General features: G+C 41.8%; 1 protein-coding gene and 1 long non-coding RNA gene across 7 annotated transcripts in view; one reads left to right on the plus strand and one right to left on the minus strand.

Moving 5' to 3' along the window:
- Window positions 1-386, minus strand: part of LOC119953492 — a 42,037-nt gene extending 41,651 nt beyond the window's left edge. Inside the window, exon 1 of the long non-coding RNA XR_005458035.1 lies at window positions 208-386. This is a non-coding gene — a long non-coding RNA (uncharacterized LOC119953492). The remainder of the gene's footprint in view (window positions 1-207) is intronic.
- Window positions 27-27,765, plus strand: cdc42ep4b (CDC42 effector protein (Rho GTPase binding) 4b). 6 transcript variants are annotated; one of them, XM_038777827.1, is made up of 2 exons: window positions 27-144; window positions 21,876-27,765. In XM_038777827.1, the coding sequence occupies exon 2, from the start codon at window positions 22,138-22,140 to the stop codon at window positions 23,137-23,139; it is 1,002 nt and encodes a 333-aa protein (XP_038633755.1). In that variant the 5' UTR covers window positions 27-144; window positions 21,876-22,137; the 3' UTR covers window positions 23,140-27,765. The 6 variants fall into 6 exon arrangements, with proteins under 6 accessions (XP_038633755.1, XP_038633757.1, XP_038633760.1 ...); XM_038777829.1 differs by lacking the exon at window positions 27-144 and adding an exon at window positions 155-252; XM_038777832.1 differs by lacking the exon at window positions 27-144 and adding an exon at window positions 672-956.

Genomic DNA, 27,765 nt, shown 5'->3' on the forward strand with positions numbered 1-27,765 from the left:
ATTGGCCGGCGTGTGGCTCTCCCCCGCCCATCCCCCCCTCCCTCTTCCAAGCGATTCCACACAATGAGTAAACGTAAAGGGAACAACAGAAGCCGCGCACAAAAAGAACGGGAGGGGGTGAAAAATTAAAGCGCAGAGCCGGAGGTAGGAGGCGTTCAGAACGGACGGGGGGAGTCACGCTATTGTCATGGATGTCGGGGCGTTCACCGTTGCTTCTTGCAGACGTGGTCTGCTCCGGCGGCTGCTCTCTATGTTAGTTGTGCCGAGCGAGCTTTTACCACAGCCGCGTCTGCTTTTGTCCCGTTGGTCGCGGTCTCGAGGCGGGCGGGTGTCACCCGTTGGAATTCGGCCGGGCTCGGGAACGTTCTGCCGCGCGAGCTGGGACCGTTAACGGCTGCTCTCTTTACCCCCACCCCGCCACGGGGCCCCCCGCGCGGGGGGTGCGCGCGCGCCCTGAGCGGGAGGTTTTGCCCGAGGGTTGGGCGCGGGGCGCGACCCCCCCCCCCCCCCCCCCAGTTCTGATCTCCTTGCCATATGGCCACTTCATGGAGACTTGACTGACACGAGTGTGAAGCCAACCGGGCTGAAACCTTTCTTGTCCCGTTGAGCACCACCTTCAGCCGTCGGGAAAGGGAATCCTTTTCTTCCCCCCCCCCCCCCCCCCATTCGGACACCGGAGGGGGATTAACTCCCCAAAACGGGACTTCAGCGAAGCTGGACAAGAGCGGTTCGCTGTGGCCCACCGTATGCTCACAGTTTGCTGAAGTGAATACCCTGCACCGACTATCTCCCTTTTTAACTCTATGGCCGCTGCATCATCGCTGTTGCGAGTAAATGTTGAACCGTGTCAACGTGTGGAGCCCCTGCCGACTGCTGACCTTGTGCTTTTCGAAGTTTTGTTGGCGGACCCTGCGGAATGCAGTACCTTTGCTGGCTTGCGATGATGGGCCAGATAGGTGATTGAAAGGAGAGGTCTGCGGCAACAAGGCAGATTGGGATGACTGTTCAGGTGGAGGGTGTCAACACAAACTGGGGCTGGTTCGCTGCTCTCCGTGCTATTACAGACCTTGTGTGCTGCTAAGATTTGATTCTGTGGCTCTTTCTCACACGCCCAAATATTCCTTGTTCATGTGTAGAGAACCTTGAGTTGTCATTCGGCTGATTTCAAGGAACAGTTAGATATGCCACCTGGGGCGAAGGTGGGATCAGGCTATTGAGTTGGGTGATGGTCATGATGTGGAGATGCCGGTGTTGCACTGGGGTGGGCACAGTAAGAAGTCTTAAACTTCATCAGGTGAGTCACCTGGTGAAGGAGCTGCGCTCCGAAAGCTCGTGATTCCAAACAAACGTATTGGACTTTATCCTGGTGTTGTAAGACTTCTTACTGTGTCATAATGAATGGCAGAGCAGAATGGCCTACTTCCATTTTCTATGTTTCTGTGGTTGACTTTCGGGCATTAGGGAGGTCATCCTTCAATCCAAATTTCTGGCGAAGATGTTGATTAAGACCTTGTAAACTAGATTGGTGTTTTCACATTTCTTTCCCTGCTGTTGCCACCCATGAATGCAGCTATCCGTTCCTAGTGATCAGCAACTTCAAGCTGGAGCAGCAGATAATATTTTGTTTTAACCAATGGGTTTCCTACCAAACATTCAAATAGCCATTTTGAGGGCTTCCCAAGAACAGTTATATTTTATGTTCTGCATCAGGATTACATTGAGTGGGGTGGCGCAGTGGTTAGCGCTGCTGCATCACAGCACCGAGGACCTGAGTTCAATCCCGGCACTGGGTCACTGTCCATGTGGAGTTTGCACAGTCTCCCCGTGTTTGCGTGGATCTCGCCCCCACAACCCAAAAAAGATGTGCAGGGTAGGTGAATTGGCCATACTAAATTGTTCCTTTAATTGAGGGAAAAAAAATTGGGTACTTTAAATTTAAGAATAGGATTACATTGAGTAAAATGTTATTTTCTCTTTCAGGTTTCCTGTTTCTTTTTGTCAGTGACATGCAGATGGAAATTTCAGTATGTTAATAATTTGGAGTACTGCTCATAGCACTGATGCAAAACAGTTTTTTCAAATCTGAATCTAAGAATATTTTACAGTTGCTGTATTTAAACTCCCAATTAGTGCCAGTTGGCAGATGTGGACTGCAGATTTGTGAAAAGGAAAGAATTGAGATCCTCTTTCTATCCTGTTTTGTCATTATATGTTTTAATACCTGGAACATTTTTTAAAAATATGGTGTCTATTGATTTAATTTTTATTACTTTCATAAGAGGGCATCTGCAAATTATGCCATCTTCAACTATAGAAATCGGTGTTTCATGGCATGTGAATTGTGTTGCAACACGTGTCTACCACCATTGTCCCTTTTTTAATGAGAAAGCCTTGGTGAAGGACCACGGCTGATTTGGACACCATTATTGAGGTTGAAAAGGATTTGGTCTTCGGTATGTGCTGCTCCCAGTTCCCAATGGGTTTAATCTACATTGAGGAGACTAAAGGCAGACTGGGTGAGTGCTTGCTGAACACCTTTGCTCAGTCCGCAAGCATGACCCCAACCTTCCTGTTGCTTGCCATGAAATCTGTATCGTGCTCTCATCCCCCCCCCCCCCCCCCCCCCCCCCCCCCCCCCCCCCCCCCCCAATTTCCGTCCTTGGCTTGCTGTGATGTTCCAGTGAAGCCGAAGCAAATTGGAGTAGCCGCACCTTAAGCTTCCGATCCGGCTCTTTACAGCCCTCTGGACTCGACATGAGTTCAAAAACTTTAGGCTGTGACCGTTCTCCATCTTGACTTTTTTTTGAAAATCCAAAAGTCCCCCAGCTATCTGTCGTTTGTTATAAAGTTTTGCATTTACTGAGAACTGATCTTCTCCTATTAATGTTCTGCTACCATATCTTTATGCCACTATCAGCACTTTCTTTTTTAAAAAATAATTGTTATTAAAGTTTTCACAAAATATCAATAACAAAAATATAAAGTACAAAATACAAAAAATGTAAAGGAAAATCAGCCCCCGGGAGGGGGGGGTTTGCTGCTGTCACTGATCGTTGTCCACCGTTCTGCCAGAAAGTCTAGGAACGGTTGCCACCGCTTGAAAAACCCCTGTACCGACCCCCTCAAAGCAAATTTCACCTTTTCCAATTTGATAAACCCCGCCATGTCATTGATCCAGGCCTCAACATTTGGGGGCCTCACATCCTTCCACAGAAGAAGAATCCTCCGCCGGGCTACCAGGAACGCAAAGGCCTGAATACCAGCCTCTTTCGCCTCCTGCACTCACGGTTCCTCTGCAACTCCAAATATTGCGAACCCCTAGCCCGGTTTGACCCTGGACCCTACCACCCTCAACACCGTCCTCGCTACGCCCATCCAAATCACTATCAGCACTTTCCATAGTCTAAAACACTGCCATTAATACTTGCTCTGTCTTGTGCATTGCACATCTTTGTTGCAATCTCTCCTAGCTGCCACCTGTCACTGACCTTTTGCTCCACACCCCCTTATATGGTATATAATCCGCCAGATTTCTCTTTAGCTCTGAAGAATTCAGATGGACTCATCGCAATAATTGTTTCTATTTCACAGATGCTGTCAGACCTGCTGAGTTTTCCAGCATTTTCTGTTTCATTCTCGCATCTGCAGTTTTTTCTTTTGGAGAAAATAGGAAATCAAAGTGCGACCATGTTTTTTCTTTATATATTTTAAGAGTACCCAATTCATTTTTTTCCAATTAAGGGGTAATTTAGTGTGGCCAATCCACCTAGCCTGCACATCTTTGGGTTGTGGGTGCGAAACCCACGCGCACACTGGGAGAATGTGCAAACTTCACACAGGACAGTAACCCAGAGCCGGGATCGAATCTGGGACCTCGGCGCCATGAGGCAGCAGGACTTGCCGCCGTGCTGCCCCCTCACTTTGACCTTGCAGTTTATTTCTCACCCAAATCCTTTTCAATTATATTTCCACCTTGCTTATGGAATTGCGATTACCCTGGGGCATTGTTCTTTGTCCATAGAGTAGCATTGGTTAGCCATTCAGTCCTATTCAACTGACTCGACATTCTTAACTGATTTTTCCACACTCCACACTAGGGTGGATATGTGGGTTTGAGTAGGGTGATCATGGCTCGGCACAACATTGAGGGCCGAAGGGCCTGTTCTGTGCTGTACTGTTCTATGTTCTATGTTCCACTGGCTGGCCACCTATAAACTGCATGTCATATAAAGCTCTGCCGTTAGAATCCCGATGGTGCAAAAGGAGGCCATTTGGCCCATTGAGTCTACGCCAAGCCTTTGAAAGAGCACCCCACCTCAACCCATTCCCCTCCCTGTAACCCCATAATCCCACCTGATCTTTGGACATAAAGGGACAATTTAGAATGGCCAATCCACCTCGCATGCACATCTTTGGTCTGAGAGGAAACCGGAGCACCCGGAGGAAACCCACGCAGACATGGGGAGAATGTGCAAACTCCACACATACTGTCAACCAAGGGTGCAATTGAGCCCGGCCCCTGGTGCTATGGAGCAGCAGTGCTAACCACTGTGCCTCCATTACTTGTGTACTAAATTCGTCTCGTCTATTACCCTGTGTTTGCTGACTGATATTAGCCCTCAGTAAAATAACACCTGGATTTTAAAATTCTATTCTCATTCACAATCCAATAACTACTGCTGGGAAGGTTTCAAAAAGGATTCACTGCTTGAATTCATTGTTATGCACTTTTTAGATGTGATGAACTTCAAAGATAAGTGGTAAGTAGCAAAAATAATGTAATCAAACAAGATTTGAACAGCTCGTCAAGGCTTGCTATCTTGGCTTATGAGTAAAAAGACTGGGAACATTCCAGAAGGTTGTGGAATCAGGAATTATGGGCTGGATTCTTTGTTTTGAAGACTTAAGTGTTCCTGCTGGGACTGATTAGCATGCAATTCACATTTCCACTGGGGGCGCTCTTCATTCTTTGATTCAGAGCATGCAAATAGGTCAGCACTCTGCTGGCGAGAATTGGAAGAAATTCCTGGTCCGGCGGCAGTGTAACTGCTGTGGCCAGAATTAGCACTAAAGAGCCTGACCGCTGGAGCTGCGGAGGCATGGAGCAGAAGTGTCCAACCCACAAATGATGGTTTAGCATGGACCGCCGGCATGGGGGTGCAAACTCTGAGAATGTTGCTGGGGGGGGGGGGGGGGGGGGGGGGGTGCTGGAGCAGCTGAACGGAATGGGTACCGAGTGTAAATCGTGATTTTTTTTTTTTTTTCCCCCATTGCCCACTAGGGCTAAATCGCTGGTTTTGAAAGCAGGCCAGCAGCACGGTTCGATTCCCGTAACAGCCTCCCTGAACAGGCGCCGGAATGTGGCGACTAGGGGCTTTTCACAGTAACTTCATTTGAAGCCTACTCGTGACAAGTGATTTTCATTTCATTTCATTTCTCCCGATTGCAATTCTCGTGCTAGTGGTGGGAAGCGGAGAATTCGGGCCGATTTCTCAGAGGACATAAATTTGCAAACAGTGGCAAACTGAAAGGATACAGGTAGGAGGATTACAAAATAAATTAGACTAACATACAAATGAGCCGAACAGTAGTAGGTGAAACCTAATACAGGTATCCCCCACTTAAGTCTATTATGTGTTTTGATTTGGGTTTGCTGAATGGTGTCGCCTCAGTTTTAATTTTAGTGTGGTTCCTGTGCTTGCCCTTTGCATGTTCAGTCTGTTTTGTAAACTCATATAATCACTTTCCTTTTCTGATCTCTTTTGCTCCCTCTCACTCTGTTCCTCTACCTGGCCTCGCTATAAGCTCATTGTGAGGGCTCAGCTAAGAGTTTGACAGAATGATGGCGAATTGGAGGGAATAAGTGAGATGGCAAGGGGTTTGAAGAGATGGACGCAAGTTAGAATCATGGAATCTCTACGGTGCAGAAGAAGCCATTCGGTCCATCAAGTCTGCACCAACTCTTTGAATGAGCACTCTACCCATGTTCACTCGCCTGTCAACCCCGACCTATCCCTGTATTCCCATAACCTAACCTGCACATCTCTAGGCAAGGGCACTTTGTCATGGCCAATTCACCTCACTTTCACATCTTTGGACTGTGGGAAGAAACCCACACAGACTGGGAGAGTACATGCAAACTACACGCAGTCACCCAAGGCTGAAATTGAACAAGCGTGATTCAGGGCATGCAAATAGGCCAGCACTCTGCAAACCACTCTGCCACCATGCTACCCAAAGTTAGGAATAGTAGTCGGTAGAAAATGTTTTTTGGGACCAATTCAAGGCAACCAATATTTTGAACTAATATTTCCAACAAGATGTCATAAACCAAAATTGAGCTGCAAGAATGTTATTTGTCCTGCACAATGAGGGAACACAGGTTTTCAATGAAGCTCAATTGGCTTGCAATGGAAATACTTGATTAGAGTATGACATTGAATTTTAATTTCTTGAATTTCGTTTTTTCTGTAGATTTACATCCATATTGTTTTTCTATAGCCTATTTTTGTGCCATTGCATCAAATAGTTGGAATTTGACATTAATCTGACCGTTGTTTATAATTGAGAATTGCATTTAGAATCCCAATTTTGAATCATAGAATAAATACAGTGTATAAGGAGGCCATTCGGCATATCAAATCTGCACTGACCCTCTGAAAGAGCACGCTGTCCCCGTAACCCAATAATCTCACCAAACCTTTTGGGCACTAAGGGGCAATTTAGTCTGGACAATTCATCTGACCTGCACATCTTTGGACTATGGGAGGAAAGCCTCGCAGACACTGAGAATGTACAAACTCCACACGGTGACCCAAGGCTGGAATTGAACCCGAGTCCCTGTCAGTGTGAGGAAGCAGTGTTAAGTATTGAGGAAAAATGGTATCCCAATCTCCTCATGACAATGAAATGTCACACTTAAAAAAAAAACAAACAAAAAAACAAATGTCTCCCCCAAAACTCCAAATGTAGCTTTCTAGAAATCTGACCATTGGTCCTGTTCTATCCTTTCAGGACCACAACATTTAGTGGACAGATCAGTGCAGTTCAAGTTGAAATGCCTCAACTTACTAATTTCCAGAAATAAGTTGTCAGGGTTTTAAAGGAATGGATTTTCAGGGCCCCATGGCCACATGTTGAACATCCTGATATATTTGGAGTGCAATTTCAGGTTCGACATGAGACCAAAAGTTTAAAATAGCAAATTTATCATTTTTGTTCACTGGAATGAACACACTTAAATCTTTATCCATGTAGAACAGTGAAGGCAAAAGCTGTACCATTACTTCTAGATTATTTTTCGGGATGAGGCTCAGTTATAGCTCATTCTCAGTTGCTGTTGATATGGCAATATGACAGATTTAATGCAACAGCCATATTGAAGATACTCCCACAATGTTGTTCAGTAGGTACTTCAGCGTTTTGCTGTCATGCTCAAATGGAGTTCAGCTCAGTCAGTGATTTCCATCAGAGAAGCCAATTATTGGCTGGAGAGTGGACATGCGATCCAGTTGAGGATGGTGTGTAGGGGTCTCCCAACTTGAGAGTGGTAGCAGGCTGCCATTGCAGATGTGTAAGAGCAAGGGCACTTAATTCACATATTTTTCAAAGTTTAAATTAAAAATGACCTTTTCACCTGTTAGGATATTCCCTCTATAAGGCAGCCGTGGGATAACCTTCAGGCTTTCTGCATTTTGCACCTGCCACTGGACTGCCTCCAAGGATGTTTAAACTGGCCCCTTGGCGTAAAACCTAGTTGTTCTTCAAGTGGCTTTGGGTGATCACTAATTAGTTTATTTGGCTCCTCAGCACATGGGGGAAGGGAGGTTCCAAGGGTAGGTCTAACACACTTCACAATCACACTTCGGGTGAAATGGATGATAGCAGCATGAAGCTGGGGAATTGGCATGCAAGTCTGTAATGCTCTTATTAGTGCCTGCAATCTGTTTTCAGCCTATAGACAGGCTCAAAATTCAGCCCTCTGACTTGACAACCGTACAGGAAAAATGATGGATGCCCAACTCAGGCTGTTATTTAACTTGGCTAGGGTATCTTGGGAGTGCGAGTGTTTTCAGAGGCCTGCTATCCTTTGGCAACCTCCACTACTCAATGAAGATCGTTTGGAAGGTTCTGCTAAAGAAAATTTCTCAATTTTCTGCATGCATCCTACAAACCTGGCCCTCATAGGCCGGTGGTAGAAAGAGTGAATCTTTAAACTTTGGATGGGATGTCAATCAAACAGACTGGCTTCCATTGGATGGTGTCAGCCTGTTGAGCTTTACAGCAGCTATGCTACCCTAGGCAAACAGAAAGTATTCCATCACATTTGATAACTTTGTATAACGTGGAGAGGCTTGCATGGTGTGAGTTACCGGCCACAGAATATCCTACTTTTGACCTGCTCTGGTAACCATGATAATTACATGACTGTTCCAGTATAGTTTCCAGCCAGTGGTGTCCCTGAGAATGCTGATGGTGTAAGATGTGTGATGGTAATCCGATTGAATGTCAAAAAAGGTGGCTAGGTTTTCTCCTCTTGGAGATGGTCATGGCCTGGCACTTGTCTACAGAAATGTTACTTGCTGTTAATCTAAGTCTGAGTGTAATCCAGGTCTTGATCCATGCAGGCATGGACTATTTCATTATTGTAAAGAATTGATGATAAATCTGCATGTTGTGCAATCATCATTTTGCAGTCATCATTCATGACTTTATGATAAGAGTGAAGGTCCGTATATAGGATTTTGTGGCACAGAATTAGGCCATTTGGCACAAATGGTACATGCTGGCATTAGTCATCTATATTTTCTCATCTAAATTTATCATCCGAGCCCTCTATTGCCTTCTCCCTCATGCGCTTGTCTAACTTTCCTGTGAATGCATCTCCCTGTGATAGCAAGCTCCACATTCTCACCACACTTGGGTACATCTTGGGTACATTTTTTTCTAAATTCCCTGTTCTTGGTGACTTTATTGATGGCTTATAGTTTTACTACTTCCCACAAGAAGAAGCATTTTCTCTATCCACTCTTTTTCAACCTTTCGCAAATGTGAAGACCTATATTAAGACATAGCATAAGAATGTAAGTAGGAGCAGGAGTATGCTTTTCAGCCCTTTGAGCCTGTGCTGCCATTCAGTGTTATAATGGGTGTTTATTAAAGGCAGTATGGTGGCGCAGTGGTTGGCACTGCTGCCTCGCGGCGCCGAGGTCCCAGGTTGATCCAGGCCCTGGATCACTGTCCATGTGGAGTTTGCACATTTTCCCCGTGTCTACGTGGGTCTCACCCCCACAACCCAAAGATGTGCGTGGCTGTTTTTCACCTTCACCATTTTCCTTCACTATTCATTAACGTTTTAATATATAAAAATAGGGGAACTTGCTGGTAGTGATGTTTTTTTTTGTCCCATTGCTACTGTCTTTCGAGGTGATAGAAGCCACTGCTTTGGAAGTTGCTGTTGAAGGAGCATTCGCAAATTACTACAGTACGTGTAATATGGTATACACTGCTCTCGCTGTGCATCAGTGGTGGAGGGTGTGAATATTTATGGTGGCAGATGAGGTACTGTTCAAGCAGACTGTTCTCTCCTGGGGTGTCGCACTTCTTGTGTTGCTGGAGCTGCATTCATTCAGGCAAGAGACAAACAGGGTTTGGAGAGTCAGGAGTATGAGTTACATGCTGCAGAATTCCCAGCCTCTGACCTGGTCTTATAGCTGCAGTATGGTGTGGTTGGTCAATGGCACAACTCAGGATGTTGATAGTGGGACATTCAGCAATCGTAATTTGGGAATTACGTCAGCTATATGCCAATCTTCTGGCATTGCACCTTTTTTGATGAATTATTAAATGTGTACAAATGCTTCAGTCTCTTTCTATATTCTTTTACAAATGTGTGGATGCAATCCACCCAGACTAGTGGCTTTATTCCATTGTTAGTGTACAGTGTTGTGAGCCAATATAGTTTGCAATTTTATTTTCCCAAGTTCTATTCCCAGCCACTTAAAATCAGCACTTCTACAGTCTATTTATTCTCTCTCTCTCTCTCTCTCACTGGATCGGTCATTGTTAATAGTCATCATCCATTTCTCCATGTTGAGATCCTATTCTTCCCTTCCAACTTTGTAAATTGTGAGGTTGCACTTCACTATGGAATTAAGGTGGCACAGTGGTTACCACTGTTGCTTCACAGTGCCTGGGTCCAATTCCGGCCTTGGGTCACTCTCTGTGCAGAGTTTACACGTTCTCCCCATGTCTGCATGGGTTTCCTCCGGGTGCTCTGGTTTCCTCCCATAGACCAAAGGTGGATTGACCATGCTAAATTGCCATTAATGTCTAGGAATGTGCAGGTGAGGTTATGGGAAGAGGGGGCTCTGGGCACGGTTAGAGTGCTCATTCAAAGGGTCAGTGCAGACTTAATGGTGTCCTTCTGCACTGTCGGAATTCTGTGAAGTGGCAGATTGGTTTGGTATGTGCAATGGGGAAATTCCAGATACTGAGATCTGCTTTTAGGAAAGCAGAGAAACATCTGGTGCAGCACGGTGGATAGCACTGTTGCTTCACAGTAAGGGTCCTAGGTTCGATTGCCTGCTGGGTCACTGTCTGTGTGGAGTCTGCACATTCTCCCTGTCTGCGTGGGTTTTCTCCGGGTGCTCTAGTTTCCCCCCACAGTCCAAAGATGTGCTGGTTAGATGGATTGACATGCTAGATTGTTATCCAAAAAGGTGAGGTGGGGTTACGGGAGGTAGGGTGGAGGTGTGGGTGCTCTTTACAAGGGCCGGTGCAGACTTGATAGGCCGAATGGCCTCCTTCTGCACTGTAAATTCTCTGATACTATAATCCATTCCAGTGGTTATAATTTGAGAATACGTCTCAACAATATTGGCTAAATTGCATTCATATGGTCATTGATACTCACCATAAGGGGAGTAATTTATGGTGTCTGAGTGGAAGCATTACTTTTAAGTATAGTCCTCCTTCTCAAATGTGCTAAAATAAAGTACGAACATACAGATATATGAAATAGGGACAGAAGTAGGCCATTTGGCCCCTTAAACCTGCTTCCCCATTCAAATAAGACACTTCTGATTTGATTTGTTTGTTTCAAATTTTACATTCCCAACTATCCCTGATAGATTTTTGGTCATCAAACATTATCTATCTACACCGTGAAGATGTTCAATGACCCCGCCTCCACCACTTCTGGGGCAAAGTTCCAAAGTCTGATAACCCTCAGAAAAAATTCTCATCCCTGTCCTAAAAAGATGCCTGCTGATTTTAACCTCACCTTGCTTCAACCAAGTCACCCAACACTCGTAAATTTCACTGGAAAGAAGCTCAATCTGTTCATAAGGACAGTAAAAAGTCTTACAACACCAGGTTAAAGTCCAACTTGTTTTTTTCAAACACTAGCTTTCGGAGCACTTCTCCTTCCTCAGGTGAGGAGGAGCTGAGGAAGGAGCAGTGCTCCGAAAGTTAGTGTTTGAAACAAACATGTTGGACTTTAACCTGGTGTTGTAAGACTTCTTACTGTGCTCACCCCAATCCAACGCCGGCATCTCCACATAATGTTCATAAGGCCAGCATTCCATTAGCTACCTTAATTACTTGTACCTGCATACTAACATTTTGTCACTCATGTACTAGAACCATTGCCCACGGCACTCCTTGCTCCATGACCACTGCTGCCCACCTGCTTGGTGACTGCTTGACCTGCCTCCTGCCCTCCCCCAGCTCCACTTGGCAACTGCCCCTTGTGCTCACAATGTTGGGGGAAATTGGGAAGCACCTGTTGTCCACAATGTAGTATCTACATTTTTCTCATCCCTTTATTTCTTCTATCCAATTAATATCAGGGTAACCGCAATTCCCTTTTTTTACTCCATTCCCTAATTTGTCTGCACATTTTTCCTCTTCCACCTTCCTTCACTGTTAGGTGAACTGTGGACTACATCTATTAGGGAAGATGCAGTTGAAGATTATTAGGCCAAGGGCGCTACCATAAAGAACTCCTGCAATGTGATGTTCTGGGACTGAAATGATAGCCTTCCAAAAATCTTCCGTTGCGCCCAGTTTGACTTCAATATTTGAGTTCTGCCCCGATTCCCAATGCAGTTGTGTGTGTGCGTGTATTTCCTACTTGCATTGTGTCCTGGTGTGAAGTTTACCACGTGGATCTGTGTATGTGGGAGTTAAAGGGGAGGAGATGGTGTACATTGCTCAAACTGCGCCACCTATCCCAGTTGGCGTGTGTACGTTTTCCAACGACGCAGTCAGTCTCCGGTTCTTTCTGTTCCAATTACTCGAGAAACCCTGAGAATCGCTCATTCAGGTGTGACAGCTGAATACGGTTTAAGGAGTCGGGGTTCCAACTTCACAAGAATCTCTGCCCTTAAAAACAAAACTCGATTTACTGGGTTCGAAACTCCCAAGATCCGAACTACGATCGCGAGGGATATTATTACATTTCTTGTGTGGGATTACAGATTCTGAGGGTTATCGACTTTGTCAACCGGGTGAGCTTGATTGCCGTAGAAGTTTATTTCGGTTTTTGTGGAGTACTGGTAACATTTTTGATTACTTCGGGCATTGCGACTTTGAGCATGATGTCACTGTTTGTTCATGTTAGTTCAGAGTGTTGAAGTTTCAGTGGTTTACCGCCCCCTGTGTGGATATAGAAGTGATTGTAAGAGCCAATTCTCCGCAGTGCTCAGCTGCATTTCATCCCTTTTATATTTCCAAGGACGTTTAATTTTAACCGCCCAAAATCAGGTAATAGTCGGGAACGATGTGTCGGCTATTTTGTGGTAATTTGGTCTCGCCATGGGCACCCGGAGATGCGACTGCTGCAGTTTGGCAATCGAGCCAAAATTACAAAGGGGCAGAAACAGTCGGAATTGAGAGGGATGGTTGAAATAAACCATATTTGCCTCCTGTCTTCATGAATATGCAATTGTGTGATGTAGCTTGGACTAATCCGTCATTTGGGTCCCTATGTTACCACTACAACAGAACTTTAATCTGGAGATATTTTGGGATCCAACTGAAAGGTTGGTTAATTGGATCACTCAAAGCCCTCTACAGCATGAAACTAAATTGGGCATTTTCCAGTGTCATTTAAGATTAACATGAAGGTACATTGTGCAGACAAAGACCAAATGTCATACAGGAGCATCTCTCAACTATTCCACATTAATTTTTTTATAATAAATTTAGAGTAGCCAATTAATTTTCTTTTTTTTTTCCAATCCACCTAACCAGCACATCTTTGGTTTGTGGGGGGTGAAACCCACACTCACATGGGGAGAATGTGCAAACTCCACACGGACAATGACACAGGGCCGGGATTCAAACCCGCGTCCTCAGTGCCGCAGTCCCAGTGCTAACCACTGCGCCACATGCTGCCCTCACATTAATTATTTTAACATTTTCATTTCATTTGACTTGCAAGTTCGGTAACCAATGCCAAATGATAGCTGATATTGAATTGGGGAAAATGAGCCGCTTTTGAAGGTGACTAGAAAAGTTTCACAAGTATTTCTGTGTGTATGACTAACTTAGCAATATTTATATCTGTCTAATTATGATAGTTTTTGTCTTTATGCAAGAGCAAATCAGTTAGTTCCCCGTCCTATCCTTTCCTCATAATCCTGAAATATTTTTCTTAGATTTGAAAGCAGCAATTGTATCTGTCTTCACCACACATTTGGTAGTGCATTCCAGATCGTAACTATTTGCTGCATTTTTTTAAAAAAGCCTTTCCTCTGCTATTGGCTCGTTTGCCAAACACCTTGGTGTTTGTTTTTCTCGACGCTTCTACTACTGGGAGCAGTTTCTATTACAGGGAGCAGTTTCTCTTTTGCTACTCTTGTTTACATTTTGAATACCCCTATCAAATATCTTCTCACCTCTTCTCCAAGTCGAGCAGTCCTCACATCTCCAATCTATTCATGTAACTGAATCTCTTTCATGGAACCATTCTGTGGTTCTGTTCTGCAGTCTGTTGAAAGCCTTGCAAATTATGGTGCCTAAAATTGGATGTAGTAATTCAGGTGAGGTCCAACCAAAGTTTTAAAAATGTTCTTCATAAATTTATTTTATACTCTACACCTCCATTTATAAACCCAAGGATCCCAATGAATGGGATCAAAGACTATGGGGAGAAAGCAGGATTAGGCTATTGAGTTGGATGATGAGCCATGATCATAATGAATGGCAGAGCATGCTCGAAGGGCCAAAAGGCCTCCTCCTGCTCCTATCTTCTATGTATCTATGGTACTTTTAAGACCAGAAGAACTAGGAACAGGAGTAAGCCATTCAACCCCTCGTGCCTGCTCCGCCATTCAATAGGATCATGGCTGATCAGACATTCTACACGTCCACTTTACTGCCCTTTCCCCATAACAGTTCATTCCCTTACTGATCTAGAATCAGCCTTAAATATGCAAAGCTCTGTGGCAAGAGTTCCAAAGACACTCCACCATCTGTGAGAAGAAATTCCTCCTCAATCTAAAATTGGCACCCCTTCATTCAGAATCTAACTACAGTCTCCCATGAGGGGCAACATCCTCTCCGCATTTACCCTGTCAAGTCCCTTAAGAATCCTATGTTTCTTTTATTTAAAATTTAGAGTACCCAATTCATTTTTTCCAATTAAGGGGCAATTTAGCTTGGCAAATCCACCTAACCTGCACATCTTTTTAGGTTGTGGCGGCGAAACCCACGCAAAGAATGTGCTAACTCCACACAGACAATGACCCAGAGCCAGTATCGAACCTGGGACCTCGGCGCCATGAGGCTGCAAAGAATCCCATGTTTCAGTGCAATTACCTCTCACTCTTCTAAATTCCACTGAGGAGAGTCCCAAACTGTTTAATCTTTGGTCATAAGACAATCCCTTGCTCATAAGACAATCCCTTGCTCATAAGACAATCCCTTGCTCATAAGACAATCCCTTGCTCATAAGACAATCCCTTGCTCATAAGACAATCCCTTGCTCATAAGATAATCCCTCCATACCAGAATTGTTCGTGAACCTTGAATCTTTGCTCATGAGACAATCCCTCCATACCAGTATCATCCAAGTAAACCTTCTCTGAACAATCTCCAATGAAATAATATCTCCCCTTAAGGGGACCAAAACTGCTCACAGCACTGGTGAGACCACATCTGAAGTACTTTGTACAGTTCCAGCAAGACTCCCTACTCTTATACTCCAACCCCCTTGAAATAAGGGCCAACATTTCATTAGGCTTCCTGATTACCTGCTGCACCTATGTTTGTGCTTTGTGCACAATGTACCCCCAAGTCCCTTTTGTGTTGCAGCTTTCTGCAATTTTTCTCCATTTAAGTAATACTCTCTCCTTTTGTTTTCCCTTCCAAAATGACCAACTTCATATTTTCCCACAGACTCCATTTGCCAACTTTTGGCCCACCTACTTAACCTATCAATATCTCTGCAAACTCAAACTGTCTGTATCCCTTCTGCAACTTAGCTTTTACCTGTTTTTGTCATCTGCGAATTTGGGTACAGTGCATTCACTTCCTCCTTCCAAGTCATTAATATATGTAAACCATTGCAGTTTCAGCACTGCTCACTGTGGAGCCCCACTGGTTGTCACCAACCTGAAGAGGAACCCCTTATCCCCACTCGCTATCCACTATCTCTGTAGCTACTTCTGTTAGGGTCCTAGGATGCAAGCCATTAGGGCCAGGGGACATATCTGTCTCTACCTACTACTTTAGTGATATTTAATTCCTTACCTGTATTTTTAGTACAAATGGTATGTTTGAAGTATCTTCCATCATAAAGACTGATGCAAAATATCTGTAGTCCTTTGCCATTTCTTTGTTCCCCGTAACTGTCTTCCCAGATTCATTTTCTATGGGACCTCTGTTCGCTTTTACCTTTATATATTAAAGAAGCTCCTGTAGTCAGTTTTTATATTCCTCGCTGCTTTTCCCTTGTGGTTTATTTTCTCTCTATCTTTTTAGTCCTCCTTTGTTGAATTCTGAATTTGTCCCAGTCTTTCGAGCCTCCTTAAATGCCTTTTCTTTCAACTTAATACTCATCATAACTTTTTGGTTAGCCATGATTGATTTATTCCTCAGAATTTTTCCTCCTTAATGGGATATATTTTTGCTGAGTCATGAATCACCTCAAATTTTTGCCACTGCTTGTTTACTGTCTTTTTCTGCTAACCTATTTGCCCTTCCACTTTAGCTAACTCTATGCTCGTTTCATTGTAATTCCCTTTATTTAACTTGAACACATTTGTTTTTGACCTAAGTTTCTAGCACTCAAACTGAATATTAAATTCTGCCATGTTGTGATCACTACTTCCAAGAGAATATTTTACTCTTGAGGTTATTTATTAAACTCATTACCCATTACCAGATCAAAAATGGCCTGTTCCCTGATTGACTCCATACCCATTGCTCAAGAAAACTATCCCTAATGCACTTTATGAATTGGTGTAACTACCCGTTCCGAATTTATTAACCCAATCAACATGAAGATTGAAGTCACCCATAGTTATTGCTCTATTTTTACAGGCTCCTATTGTATGTTGATTTATATCCTGTCCTGCACTGTGGTACTGGTTGGGGGGGGGGGGGGTCTATACACTACGACCAATGTCTTTCCCTTCATCCAAGCCCAGATTGTGCGTCTCAACTGTCTTTATTTCATCTCTCATTAACAGTGCTATGCACCACCTTTTTCCCCCCAAAAATCCCTGAATTTTAAGTTCCCAGTTTTGATCTCCTTGTAACCATGTTTATGGCTATGAGATCATATCTATTAACGTCTCTTTGCACCATCAGTTCACCCAACTTATTCTGAATGCTTTGTGCATAAAGATATACAAAGCCTCTAGGCTTGCCTTTTTGCCATTATTCATCATTCTAACTTTTATTTGTGCTGTGGCCCTATTTGCCCCTCGCCCTTGATTACCCTGTCCATTGTTTTTGCATTTTACTGTTCTTTTATTACTATCCTTATTTGTCTTGTCACCCTGCTTAGGTTCCCTTCCTGCTGCCAACAACACTAGCAAATGTCCACCTTAGGACATCAGTCTATCTGAAACTCACCCCTTGCACCATCTTTCCAGCCTCTTAGTCATCTGATAAATCCTGCAATTTCTACTCTGACTAAATTGTGACTCTGGCAGTAATGCTGTGATCAATACCTTTTTGAGGTCTTCCTTTTCGACTTACTTCCTGACTCCCTATCTTCGGCTGTTAGGACCTTTTTTTTCTTTTTTGTAACCTATGTCATTAGTACCAATGCGTACCTCAACTACTGGCTGTTCACCCTCTCCCTTCCACGATGTACTGCGGCCATTCTGAGACATCCTTGACCCAAACATCAGGGAGGCAACATACCATCCTGGAGTCTTGTTTGCAGCTATAGAAACTCCCATTTATTCCCCTTACAGTTGAATCCCATATAACTATTGCCATGTAAAGTTCATGTTTGTCAGTTACTTATGATGTAAATTCAACTTGGTAAATTTAATTTGCATCTGACACATGTTATGAAGCAGTGCACTAAGATCATAAGTACATTTTCCTTACCAACACTAACACCCACCTCCGCAAAAAAAACATCGTCTCGGGAAGCTCTTAATGAAGATCCCATTTCTTCCCTTCCAACTTATGTTTGTAAATTGTGAGATTGCACTTCATTGGAATTTGTGATTGTACACTACCATGATCTTTGTATGATTTCAAATGTGAATTCATATAATGAAAACATGTTGAAATTCTGTTGCATAAGTGGGAGGTTTTGACTTGAGTGTCAGCATATTGATTTGGTATGTATAATGGGGAAATTCCATATGCAGGGGCCCTGCCTTCTAGGAAGGCAGAAGAACAGCTCCCTCCAACTGGACCAATGTCCTGCCCCGTTCTCCACATGTAAAATTGGAGGGAGAGTTTTTTGGCTCTCCGGTCCATTTAGGGTATGCATCATGTGCTAAATAGAGAAATTGAAGAGAATGAAAATGTTAATGTGGATTTAACAAGCCATCTACCAACACTATGTATTTGGGATGTACCATAGATTTTGCTGACAGTTTTTTGCAAATGAGCAAAGCAGTAACTACATTTGATCTTTTTCTTTTGTGCATTATGTACAATTTTATGCAGATGTGAAGGATTATGTAAACGTAACCCTTTTATTTGGCTGGTCAACATCAGAAGAAAAATAGTCTTCTGTCTGAAGTATAAAATTTCAAGCAAGGCATCTTTGTGTTCAGAGAAGTCTGAGCTTATCTAACCAAAATTACTTTGTCTCATTCAGAACCTTGTGACAATATCACAACAGTAACTATGGAGGAGCAAATTATAGTGAGTTTCAAGTAGTGATGCAATTCTTTGTTCTGAATTTGTCATTATGACTTGGGTTCTCTTCTGGATTATAAAGCAGCCTGTGTTTCATCTACGTGAGTGATGGTTACTATGGCTTTTGACCAAAACCATGATTGTGACTAATTGAAGAGCAGTTTTATTTCCCATTCATTAACATCACCAGGCTAGAATCGGCTTCAAATTGATCAGCAAGTTGTCTTTTTCGATATTGTTTCGGTTTTGGAATGCTTCCCATAAGTTTTGTTGGTGAGTGTGGGAATATAAAATTTTAAAACTTTATGGTCCCTGTTCTCTCTGTTCAAAACGAAAAGCATTTTCTTTTTGTGAAATACAATAATGAAGATAAAATATTGCCTTTCTGAAGATGCAAAAATGACCCAAGCAGATGATTTAACTGCTCTGAAACCCAAGTTAGCTTTTTTATTCTGCTGTAGCTTTAGCCATATATTCTGCAGGCTATTGCACGAGTACACAATCCTCTCATTACCTAGGTATGTGTGTATAAGGTGAAAATATTTCTGACGCCTGGGTGCAAAAGTCAAAGTGCAACTGTTTCAACATGTTAAATATGTGGCCTTGCTCCATTCAAGTGCCAGCAAATTTCTAGACACACAAACAAAAGGTTCATGTTCATAACCTCGGTGCTGTTTGCTGATCGCAGCTATGGCTAACAGGAGCTTTGCACTTACTTTTGCTGTATCCCTAGCCATGGAAGGTCTGTTTTACTTGAGAGCCGATGGAGGATAGTGCTGTGACATTTTTTCCAGCCTGCACGTTACTCAGCCTTTTAAATGGATACTTTATTCTGTCACTTCTGCCACCCAGTTGTTGATGGTGAGCATCTTGGTGAAGAGTTAAGTCATCATTATTGTGTTCTAATACCCCTTAGTATCAGATCATAAACCACACCCTCTACGATATTAATGCTAATCTTTCTTTCTCTACAACCCTTTTATTTGTGTTCTGACTGGTATTGCAAGATTCATGTCCGCATCTGAGAGCCATATTTTTCATCTTATCAACCATTGTTCGATTCTAAAGTGAGAACAATGTGCTAAGCACATTGCCTCCTTATATTTGTGTCAATTTGGCTCTGTGCTAATGCCCTTGCTTCTCAATCACAACAATTGTGGATTCCAGCCTCACTCCAGGATTTAATCACGATATAAAGGCTGCCATTTCAATGTGGTGCAAAGAAAATGTTTTGGACATAAACCATGCACATTTGGGTTTAAAAAAAACAACCCGAGAACAGAGTGCAGAAATCTCTGACTGTGCTGTCCATCATTCAATTTAAACTACACTCGTTTGTCTACTTGAATGTTTGTGGGATCTTCCTGTTGCCAACTACCTCATCTGTTCACCTACAAATGGTGATTGTTGTAAGGAATTAATCAACTCAATTTTACTCTCCCTATATAATTGGTCGTCCATTCTTTTTATTGTCCAAACCTGTTGAATTAATAAAGTTAAGCAGGTTCTCACTGCCGTCTTGAAATGAAGCCTGAAGATACATAACTTGTATTGGTTCATAGTATAAACATACTGGGGTAATTTTCATTATAACTACTGGAGTGTAATGTTGGCAATGAAAATCAAGAAAAATATAATTCCCTGTCTAGTTCATATACTGAGTTTGGTCTAACAATGCTATTTGTGATGTACGGAGACTGTTGGTACTCCACATCCTAATTTATTTGCAATCCAGTGCCAAATTTAGAGGATAGGCACGAAAGACATTACAAACCTTACAGTTAAGAGAAGATCGCCAAAGGCCAGCATCATTGGCCTGTGCAGGTGTCTGAGGATTACCTCTGCTTTCTGGCAGAATGTAGCTGAGCTATATTCTGGAATGTATCATCTTGCCATCAAATGCATAATCACTGCCTTGGAGAGCAACCACTGGAGTTGGGGAGGTAGCCAGCCATTTTTGCAAGTGCTATATTAAGAATATAACATGGAAGTTGATGTTTGACTTGTTTATTTAAAAACGTGTGATTGTATTTTCTAATTGCTTTTTGCAGGAACATCAGAATAAAATGGTTATAACCAAACGTGTTCTTCAATGAAATTAGGTTTATCGCTTTCACCCATTTAAACTTTTGATTTCATAGAATCATACAGCACAGAAAGCTATTTAGATTATCTTGCCAGTGCTGATTCTTTGAAAGTTATCTGATTATTTCCACTCCCCTGGTCCTCCCCCAAAACCCTATAAAATGTTTCCTTTCCAACTCTATCCTATTTTCATTTGAAAGTTGGAATTAAATCTGCCACCGCCATTGCAGGCACTTCACTCCAGATTATCAAAGTGCGGCATTCATTTTAAAGGTTGCATATCTCCTCCGGTTCTTTTGGTCAGTTGGTGTTAAGTCTGCATCCCTTTGCTACTGACCCTTCTGCCCGTGGAAACAGTTTCTCCCATTTACTATATCAAACCCCTCATTGATTTGAATACTTTCAATGATTCTTTGCCTTCACCTTCTCCTGTAAGAACACTTCCAGCGTCTCTAGTTTCTCCATAAAACTGAATTTCATCAGCCATTGTATCCTTCCAGAAATCTGCTTCCTTCCTGAAGTGTAGCACCCAGAAATGAATACAATACTTCAGGTTGAGGCTTCGCCAGTGGTTCATAAGATGCTTGCTTTTGGACTTTATACCTCCTGTAAACTAACAGATAATATGATTTTAAGATCTTTTCAACCTATCTGGACTTTAATGATTCTGTCAAGCTACCTTTGTTCATGCCAAAAGAGAAAATACTGGAAAATCTCCGCAGGTCTGGCAGCATCTGTAGGGAGCGAAAAGAGCGAACATTTCGAGTCCAGATGACCCTTTGTCAAAGCTAAAAGACATAGAAAGTGGGAGAAATTTATACTGTAGGATGGGAGAATGAAAGATGAGTCATAGCCACAGAAACCAAGGGAAAAGAGTGCTAATAGCCACAGAAACAAAAGGAAAAGAGTGCTAATGGCAGTCCCCAGAGAGAACAAAATGTGTGAAAGGCCAGACAGCAGATAAACTTAACAGGGTAAACTGGCAGATGTAGATGATGGGGCAAGGGGGGACATAGGTGTGTAAGAGGGGAAGGGGGAAGCAAAGGGGACAAAAGGCAAGGAAGGGGGCTAAGATGGGTGGGGGGGTGAATATATATAAAGAAAGACAAAATATAAATGGTAAAAGACTGTTGAAATGGAATGCAAACAAAGAGGTTGCGGTGGGGGAGAGCGAATCATCTGAAGTTATTGAATTTGATGTTCAGACCGGAAGGCTGTAGTGTGCCTAACCGGAAGATGTTCATGCCAATGTATTTTTGCCAAAGTTGTTTGCCATTTTCCGAAGCAAGTAGTAGTGAATTTAAAATTTCATTTAAGAGCGTTTTGGTTGGTCAGTTGAAGTTCAGTTGAAAATAGTTTTTTTTTCTCCTCCTCCCCCCATTCCATCTAAACCTAAATTCTATGATTTAAATTGTGTTTTGAAATAAGTATTTTCTTTTTCTGTTTAGGTGCACCAAGTCGATTGAAAGATTGAATCCAGTATTGGCCAAGCGCAGCTGCAATGGAAGATATGAAACTACATGGACTGTAATTTGTGACAGATTGGTCTTGCCAATTCTGCATTGTGGTTGAATCAAAGACTGAACTTTGGCATCATCTGCATCAAGAATTGATTCAGCTTTCTTGGAATATATCTGAAGACTAAAACTTTTTGATCATCAAGTTCAGAATTTCAACACATTTGGGTTCTGATCCCTCTAAATTTGTAAGATGCCGATCCTGAAACAGCTTGTGGCCAGCTCCAATCAGTCCAAACGGCGGTCTCGCATAGACTTAACTACAGATATGATCAGTGCTCCTCTTGGTGATTTCCGCCATACTATGCACGTGGGTCGTGGGGGTGATGTCTTTGGGGATACTTCATTTCTTTCTAGCAAGGTTGGCGCTGCTGCTCCTACTCCTCCTGCTGAAGCAACCCCCAAACCAGGGCTTCTGTCTCGGAAATTCAGAAGCAGCAGCAAACGGTCCCAGTCTGTAACACGGGTCGATAAGCGAGACACGTTGACACAAAGTGATTCAGCTATCTTTGTGAAAAATGCAGTGTCCCTGCCACAGCTCAACGATAAAACTGTGGAGCCAACTAGTCAGATGGCAAAGAGCCTTTCATCAAGCCCTCTAAAGAAGCTTGCAAGTGAACAAATGGAAGATAAACCGGTCAATGGGGCTGTAAGCATACCTGAAAGTAAATCTGAATATCAAGATGAGCGAGAATTTGGAGATATTACAGACCTTCCTGCATCTCTCTCCTCTGGTGGCTTTCCACTAAAGCATGCTGAATCAATCATGTCCTTTCATGTTGATCTTGGTCCTTCGATGCTTAGTGATATTTTAAGTGTTATGGAAAAAGATACTTGGGAAAATAATATTGATCCTGGTTTTGGAGATGACCAACAAGGACCCTATCCTAATTCACAAAAGGTGGCTGCAGAGGAATTTGTAGAGGAGCCTGCAGTATCAACAGTGGCATTGCAAAGTAACATTAATAGTGTTGTATACACAGCATCTGAAAGTCATTTATCACAAGATAGTGGCTCCGTGTCGAGTTTGGCATCTGGGACTACAGAAGAGAGGCGATCAGTTTATGAGGGAGTTAGCCACGGGGATGTAGACAGTATGAAAAATATTGGTGAATCCAGGGATGCCTTCAGAGAGGAAGAGAATGAAGATGGAGATTTTACCTTCATGGATGAAGAGGATGAAATCCGTGTGTAGAATTGGCCTTGTGGAATATTTGCTTTTTTTTTAAGGATTTGGAGAGCAAGATGAATTTCTGTCCTAGAATTTACAGCATTAATGAATTATGGCGGGATTGCACTAGACTCTTACACTACAGACTCAAAATAAGTTCTGTAATAAAGGCTGTAACCAAAATTTTTCAATCCACATAGGCCAGCAAAATCTGCAGCTACACATGGTGGCTCACTGCTTATGTTTATTCAACCAGAGTTAATCGTGTATTATGCACGTTCCTAAATGGTTCAAGTATGTGCTACCTTTATGTAAAAAGTACATTCTGTTATTGATCTGAATTTTTGCCAGTTTACTGTGAGGCCAAAAGGACTTCCTTCAGAAGATGGGGCTTGTTTATTTCCTGTTTCCATACTCTGCCTTATATTGAGAAACTTTGGTTTAAGGTGCTCCACTCCTAAATTTCAGTTATTTACCCTTTCTTCCCCTGGGTTGTTCTTCCAGATGCTCATTTGGCAGCTTTAGAACAAACCTTTTCTGCACAGTCTTTTGTAATGCATCAAGCCTTTACCTGACATGTCTGGGTTTCACCTACTCTTTGGGCACTAACATTTCCAGAGGTTAAAATGTGGACTACAGTAGTTTTTTTTACTTATCATCGTTTTGGTAACATTTCTGTAATAGTATATAGAAACATAATATTGAAAAATTGGAATATTCTAACAATCCTAAACATTAAAGTAGATGACAGAGATGGTTCACTATCGAATACCCTAAATGCTTCTAAATATTCTATAATCTGTTTCGATAAAAAGCAGTTATAACAAAATAGCACAATGGTTTTGATACACAGTCGGGAAATGTTGTGTTTTAGTGTCATTAAAAGCTGCCAGCCAGAGGTGTGATGACTGCCTCCTGTCTGGTTGATGACATGCTAATCCACTTTCAATTACAATTACTTAAGTGGAGGTTGATCTTGCAATTGATCCCAAAAATGCACCTGTTGAGTATTCCTGTTGGTCCAGCATCTGAGTGGTGCCTACCTAAATTGCAGTGAATATACTTCATAGATATTTCATTGGCTGCAAAGCTGTTTGGAACATCACAAGATCATGAATGGTGCGATATAAATGAGAGGTTTGTTCATATCAATGAGAACCAGGTTGTTGGTGCATAACCCACCTACATTCAAGTATGGAGTCTTTCTAAGGCTTAACTTGTCTATTCCAATGTTTTGTTAAATGAGTGCAATAATTCATGCAATATTTGTTTAGATTTCTCTATCTACTGTTGCCATTTTTCCCAAACCATTTACTCCCACCCCCAAATTACTTTTACAAGACACGGTGCATGTATTCCACAGGTGTAATAGAGTGGGGGGGGAGGGGAAAGAGAGGGGATACACCCCAAGGAACAGATCAACCAGTCTAAGGTTTAGGGTAGCATTGGAAAAGGATTTTTGATCCTTTTAATAAGTTAAGAATTTGAGTGTGCTTTAAGTGAAAGCCAATTAAGACTATGGATATGCCAGCTGTTACCTCACTGTGCCATAAACAAAAGATCCTGCTTCAAGCCCTTTTGAGATGAAGTGAATATTCTAGTCTACATGAAATGAAAATGAAATTATGTACATAAAATAAACTTGTAATGCTTGGGTAATCTTAAATTTGTACCTCCAGTAATGCTTTGATTTGTGTACTTGTAGGCAGGCCATATTCACAAATTTAATACTGGTTGTCAATTAAAGTGTACTTTTGTGCGTATAATTCTTAGTATTAATACATAAATTATATAGCTGAAAAGTCTTGAGGGCAAATATGCAACGGCTAAAATAATTTGTAATACAGCTTACAAATGCATGTTTTGGAACAAAAGCCTCGGATGCAAAATGGCAGTGACTGCATTAACATCCAGCAATACAAAAGAAAAGCGGTTTTCCTCCAAAGAGCATACTACTCGACTGAATTTCATTTGAAAATGGTTGAAATTAAAGCAAACTGTTAGAAAACTACTAATCAGTAGTTCATCAACAATTTCAATTGTTCGCATTTTAATTAATTGCATTTTGCACCAAAGCATTTTTGAAAATACTGGAGTCTTTTCCCCCCTTCATCCTCGAGGAGTGGTAGCAGTTGAAAATCAGGATGTGGCATTTCACATTCAGTTCCTACCAGTGTCCAACCTGCTACAATTTTTGAGGGGGCCATGAAACCAAGAAGTAAGCAAGCAGTGCTCCTGCTTGAAACAGGTAGGGGTCTACTTTCATATGTACAAATTGAGATCCTATGATGTGCAATTTTGAGCTTCCACTGGGCATGGTGTAGAACTGTACCTAGTGCAACTTAATCGACAATGTTCATAGGACCTGTGGAAAGCTGCCACTATAGGTACATGTTTTAACAATAATACCTTCAGGCTAAGCATGCATGAATGCTTCGGCTCACAAAAATAGTTCCACATGATTCTACTGCAGGGCTGGTTTTACTTTCTCAGCACAAGCACTACCACCCTCACCCGATTGTGTGCTGACTGGTGCAACCCCTTGGACCAGCTGCTGGAGATGGTATATGCCCTTTGCTAGTATCCAATTACTCAAAAGACTTCCCAATTACAATACCCAACTTCCACCTATAATGCAAATTGGGCGTAGAAGTATATAACCCAAGCTGAAGGAGTGAAATTACATGACATTGTAATATTTTTGATGAGCAGAAAAAGTGTTGTAAAAGGAGCATGTTATGGAGTTAAATTTTTTGGTCTTTTTTAACTTCAGTTTCTTATCCTTGTCTACGTTGATAAATTAGGCCAAATCATCTATCTATGGGCAATGCTTGTATCTAATCTTTCTCATGATGAAGAATTAAATGTTTTGATACCCTTCTGTTTACTCCAATCTTTTATTGCCCTGCTTACCTGAACTCTGCAATGCAACACAAATTTATGGTGCTTTATATACAATGAAAATATTTTTCTAAGGCAGGAATCGGAATAGTGCCTTGGAGTAATTTTTTTCCTTTATTTTCGTTTTACAGATCAATGCAGTATTGATTTAAGAACAGAATTTTCTTTTAAAGGACAAAAGTAGTTGCATTTTTTTCAGGAATATGTTCCTGTTGCTGGTGTTGCACAATATGCTGCTTTACAGCCTAAATTTTGAGTTTGAAAACTTGTGCTAATATTCGGTGATCGGTGGTGGCTCCTACCATGAATGCTGGAATGTATAAGAGATAAGTTGCCATAAAACTCTACTTTGTGCAGGACAGTAGTTTTCCTCAACATTTTTATCATGTACATTTTCTAGCCATTACATGTTTTATATGGTACAGTGTAAAGTGTTGGTCTAATTTGGAGTGTTTTTGTTCAGCGTGTTGAACACTGCTCATTTACAAGATGACAGCTGAGCACAAAGGCCAGTATACTGCATTAACTGCATGCTTAATGGAAAATGTGAAGGTTAATACTTCTGTTGGGGAGCTGTTCAGACCATATTGTCTTCTGGATAAAACTATGACTTGAGGTCAGATTAGATGATGCAGTGCTGTACGTATGTTGTGTGTAATGTAGCTTCAACACTAAATTAATTCCCTTGTGTTTTAGAAAGATAAATTAGTGTACATAAATTGTGTTTCTGTCCTGTGATGTAAGCTGCAACACATTAACTTTTTAAGTTCCTTTTATTAAAAAAAAATAAAATCACCTTTTAAAATTGGCTTATTCAATAAAGGATATGGGGCGTGGGGTGGCAGAGCAGAGCAAGGTGACCGGAGCATCCCAACAGACAGTAGCAGCAATATTTGTTATATAGAACTCTTCTGATCCAATTTCAATTCATGCCTAACTGTTAAATCATGAAGGTGAAAAGGAAAAGCTGCACATGCTGGACGTTTGATATAAAATAAAATAATTCAAACACTCGGCCAATTGGTCTCTGTGATGGGTATGATGTTTTGTATGTGTAGAGAACATTAACATCCTATCCTTGTTTCATTTGCACTGTCTTCTTTCACCCCATCTAACTGCGCAGGGCTTGCAACTATAGTTGCTGCTGATGCAGAAAGCCACCTAACAGGTGGAATAGAAGGAGCTTGGTTAGAATATTTTTCATATTTTTGTAAATAAAACTAATATGGATAATCTGAAGTCTGAAATATTGAGCAAAAACCTAAATATTCAGAAAATATAGGTTCCCTCTGGTACATGAATGTAATACACAAAACTGATTTGAAACTTACCACTAAAGTGATTTTGTTTTGCACATGACCTATTTTGCTTGTATTATTTTAATGAATCCAATTTATGTGTGCCAAATATTTAAGAAAACGTAGTTGCTAAACTATACTGCAGCTGTGAAGTGCTCTCTTCTCTGCTCTCCCAACCATATTTAACCACAGAGGTACTACATTGTATGTGTATTATGTATTGACAGTTCACTTTTCTATTGTGTATTTTTTTCCTTTATGAAATAAACTGACAAGTCTTACTTTAAAAGTTTTATTTTTGAAATACATCGGCAATAAAACCCAAGTGGTACTATCACTAATTTCACTGAACTCAACCTAATATTTTTAAATGCTTTGTTATATCAGAGTAATAAACTACAGTAGTTTATTGATTTTGTGTTTCTTTGGTTAATAAACTGTATGAAAAGTG

Source organism: Scyliorhinus canicula, chromosome 18 (assembly GCF_902713615.1).
Source record: "Scyliorhinus canicula chromosome 18, sScyCan1.1, whole genome shotgun sequence".
Taxonomy (NCBI): domain Eukaryota; kingdom Metazoa; phylum Chordata; class Chondrichthyes; order Carcharhiniformes; family Scyliorhinidae; genus Scyliorhinus; species Scyliorhinus canicula.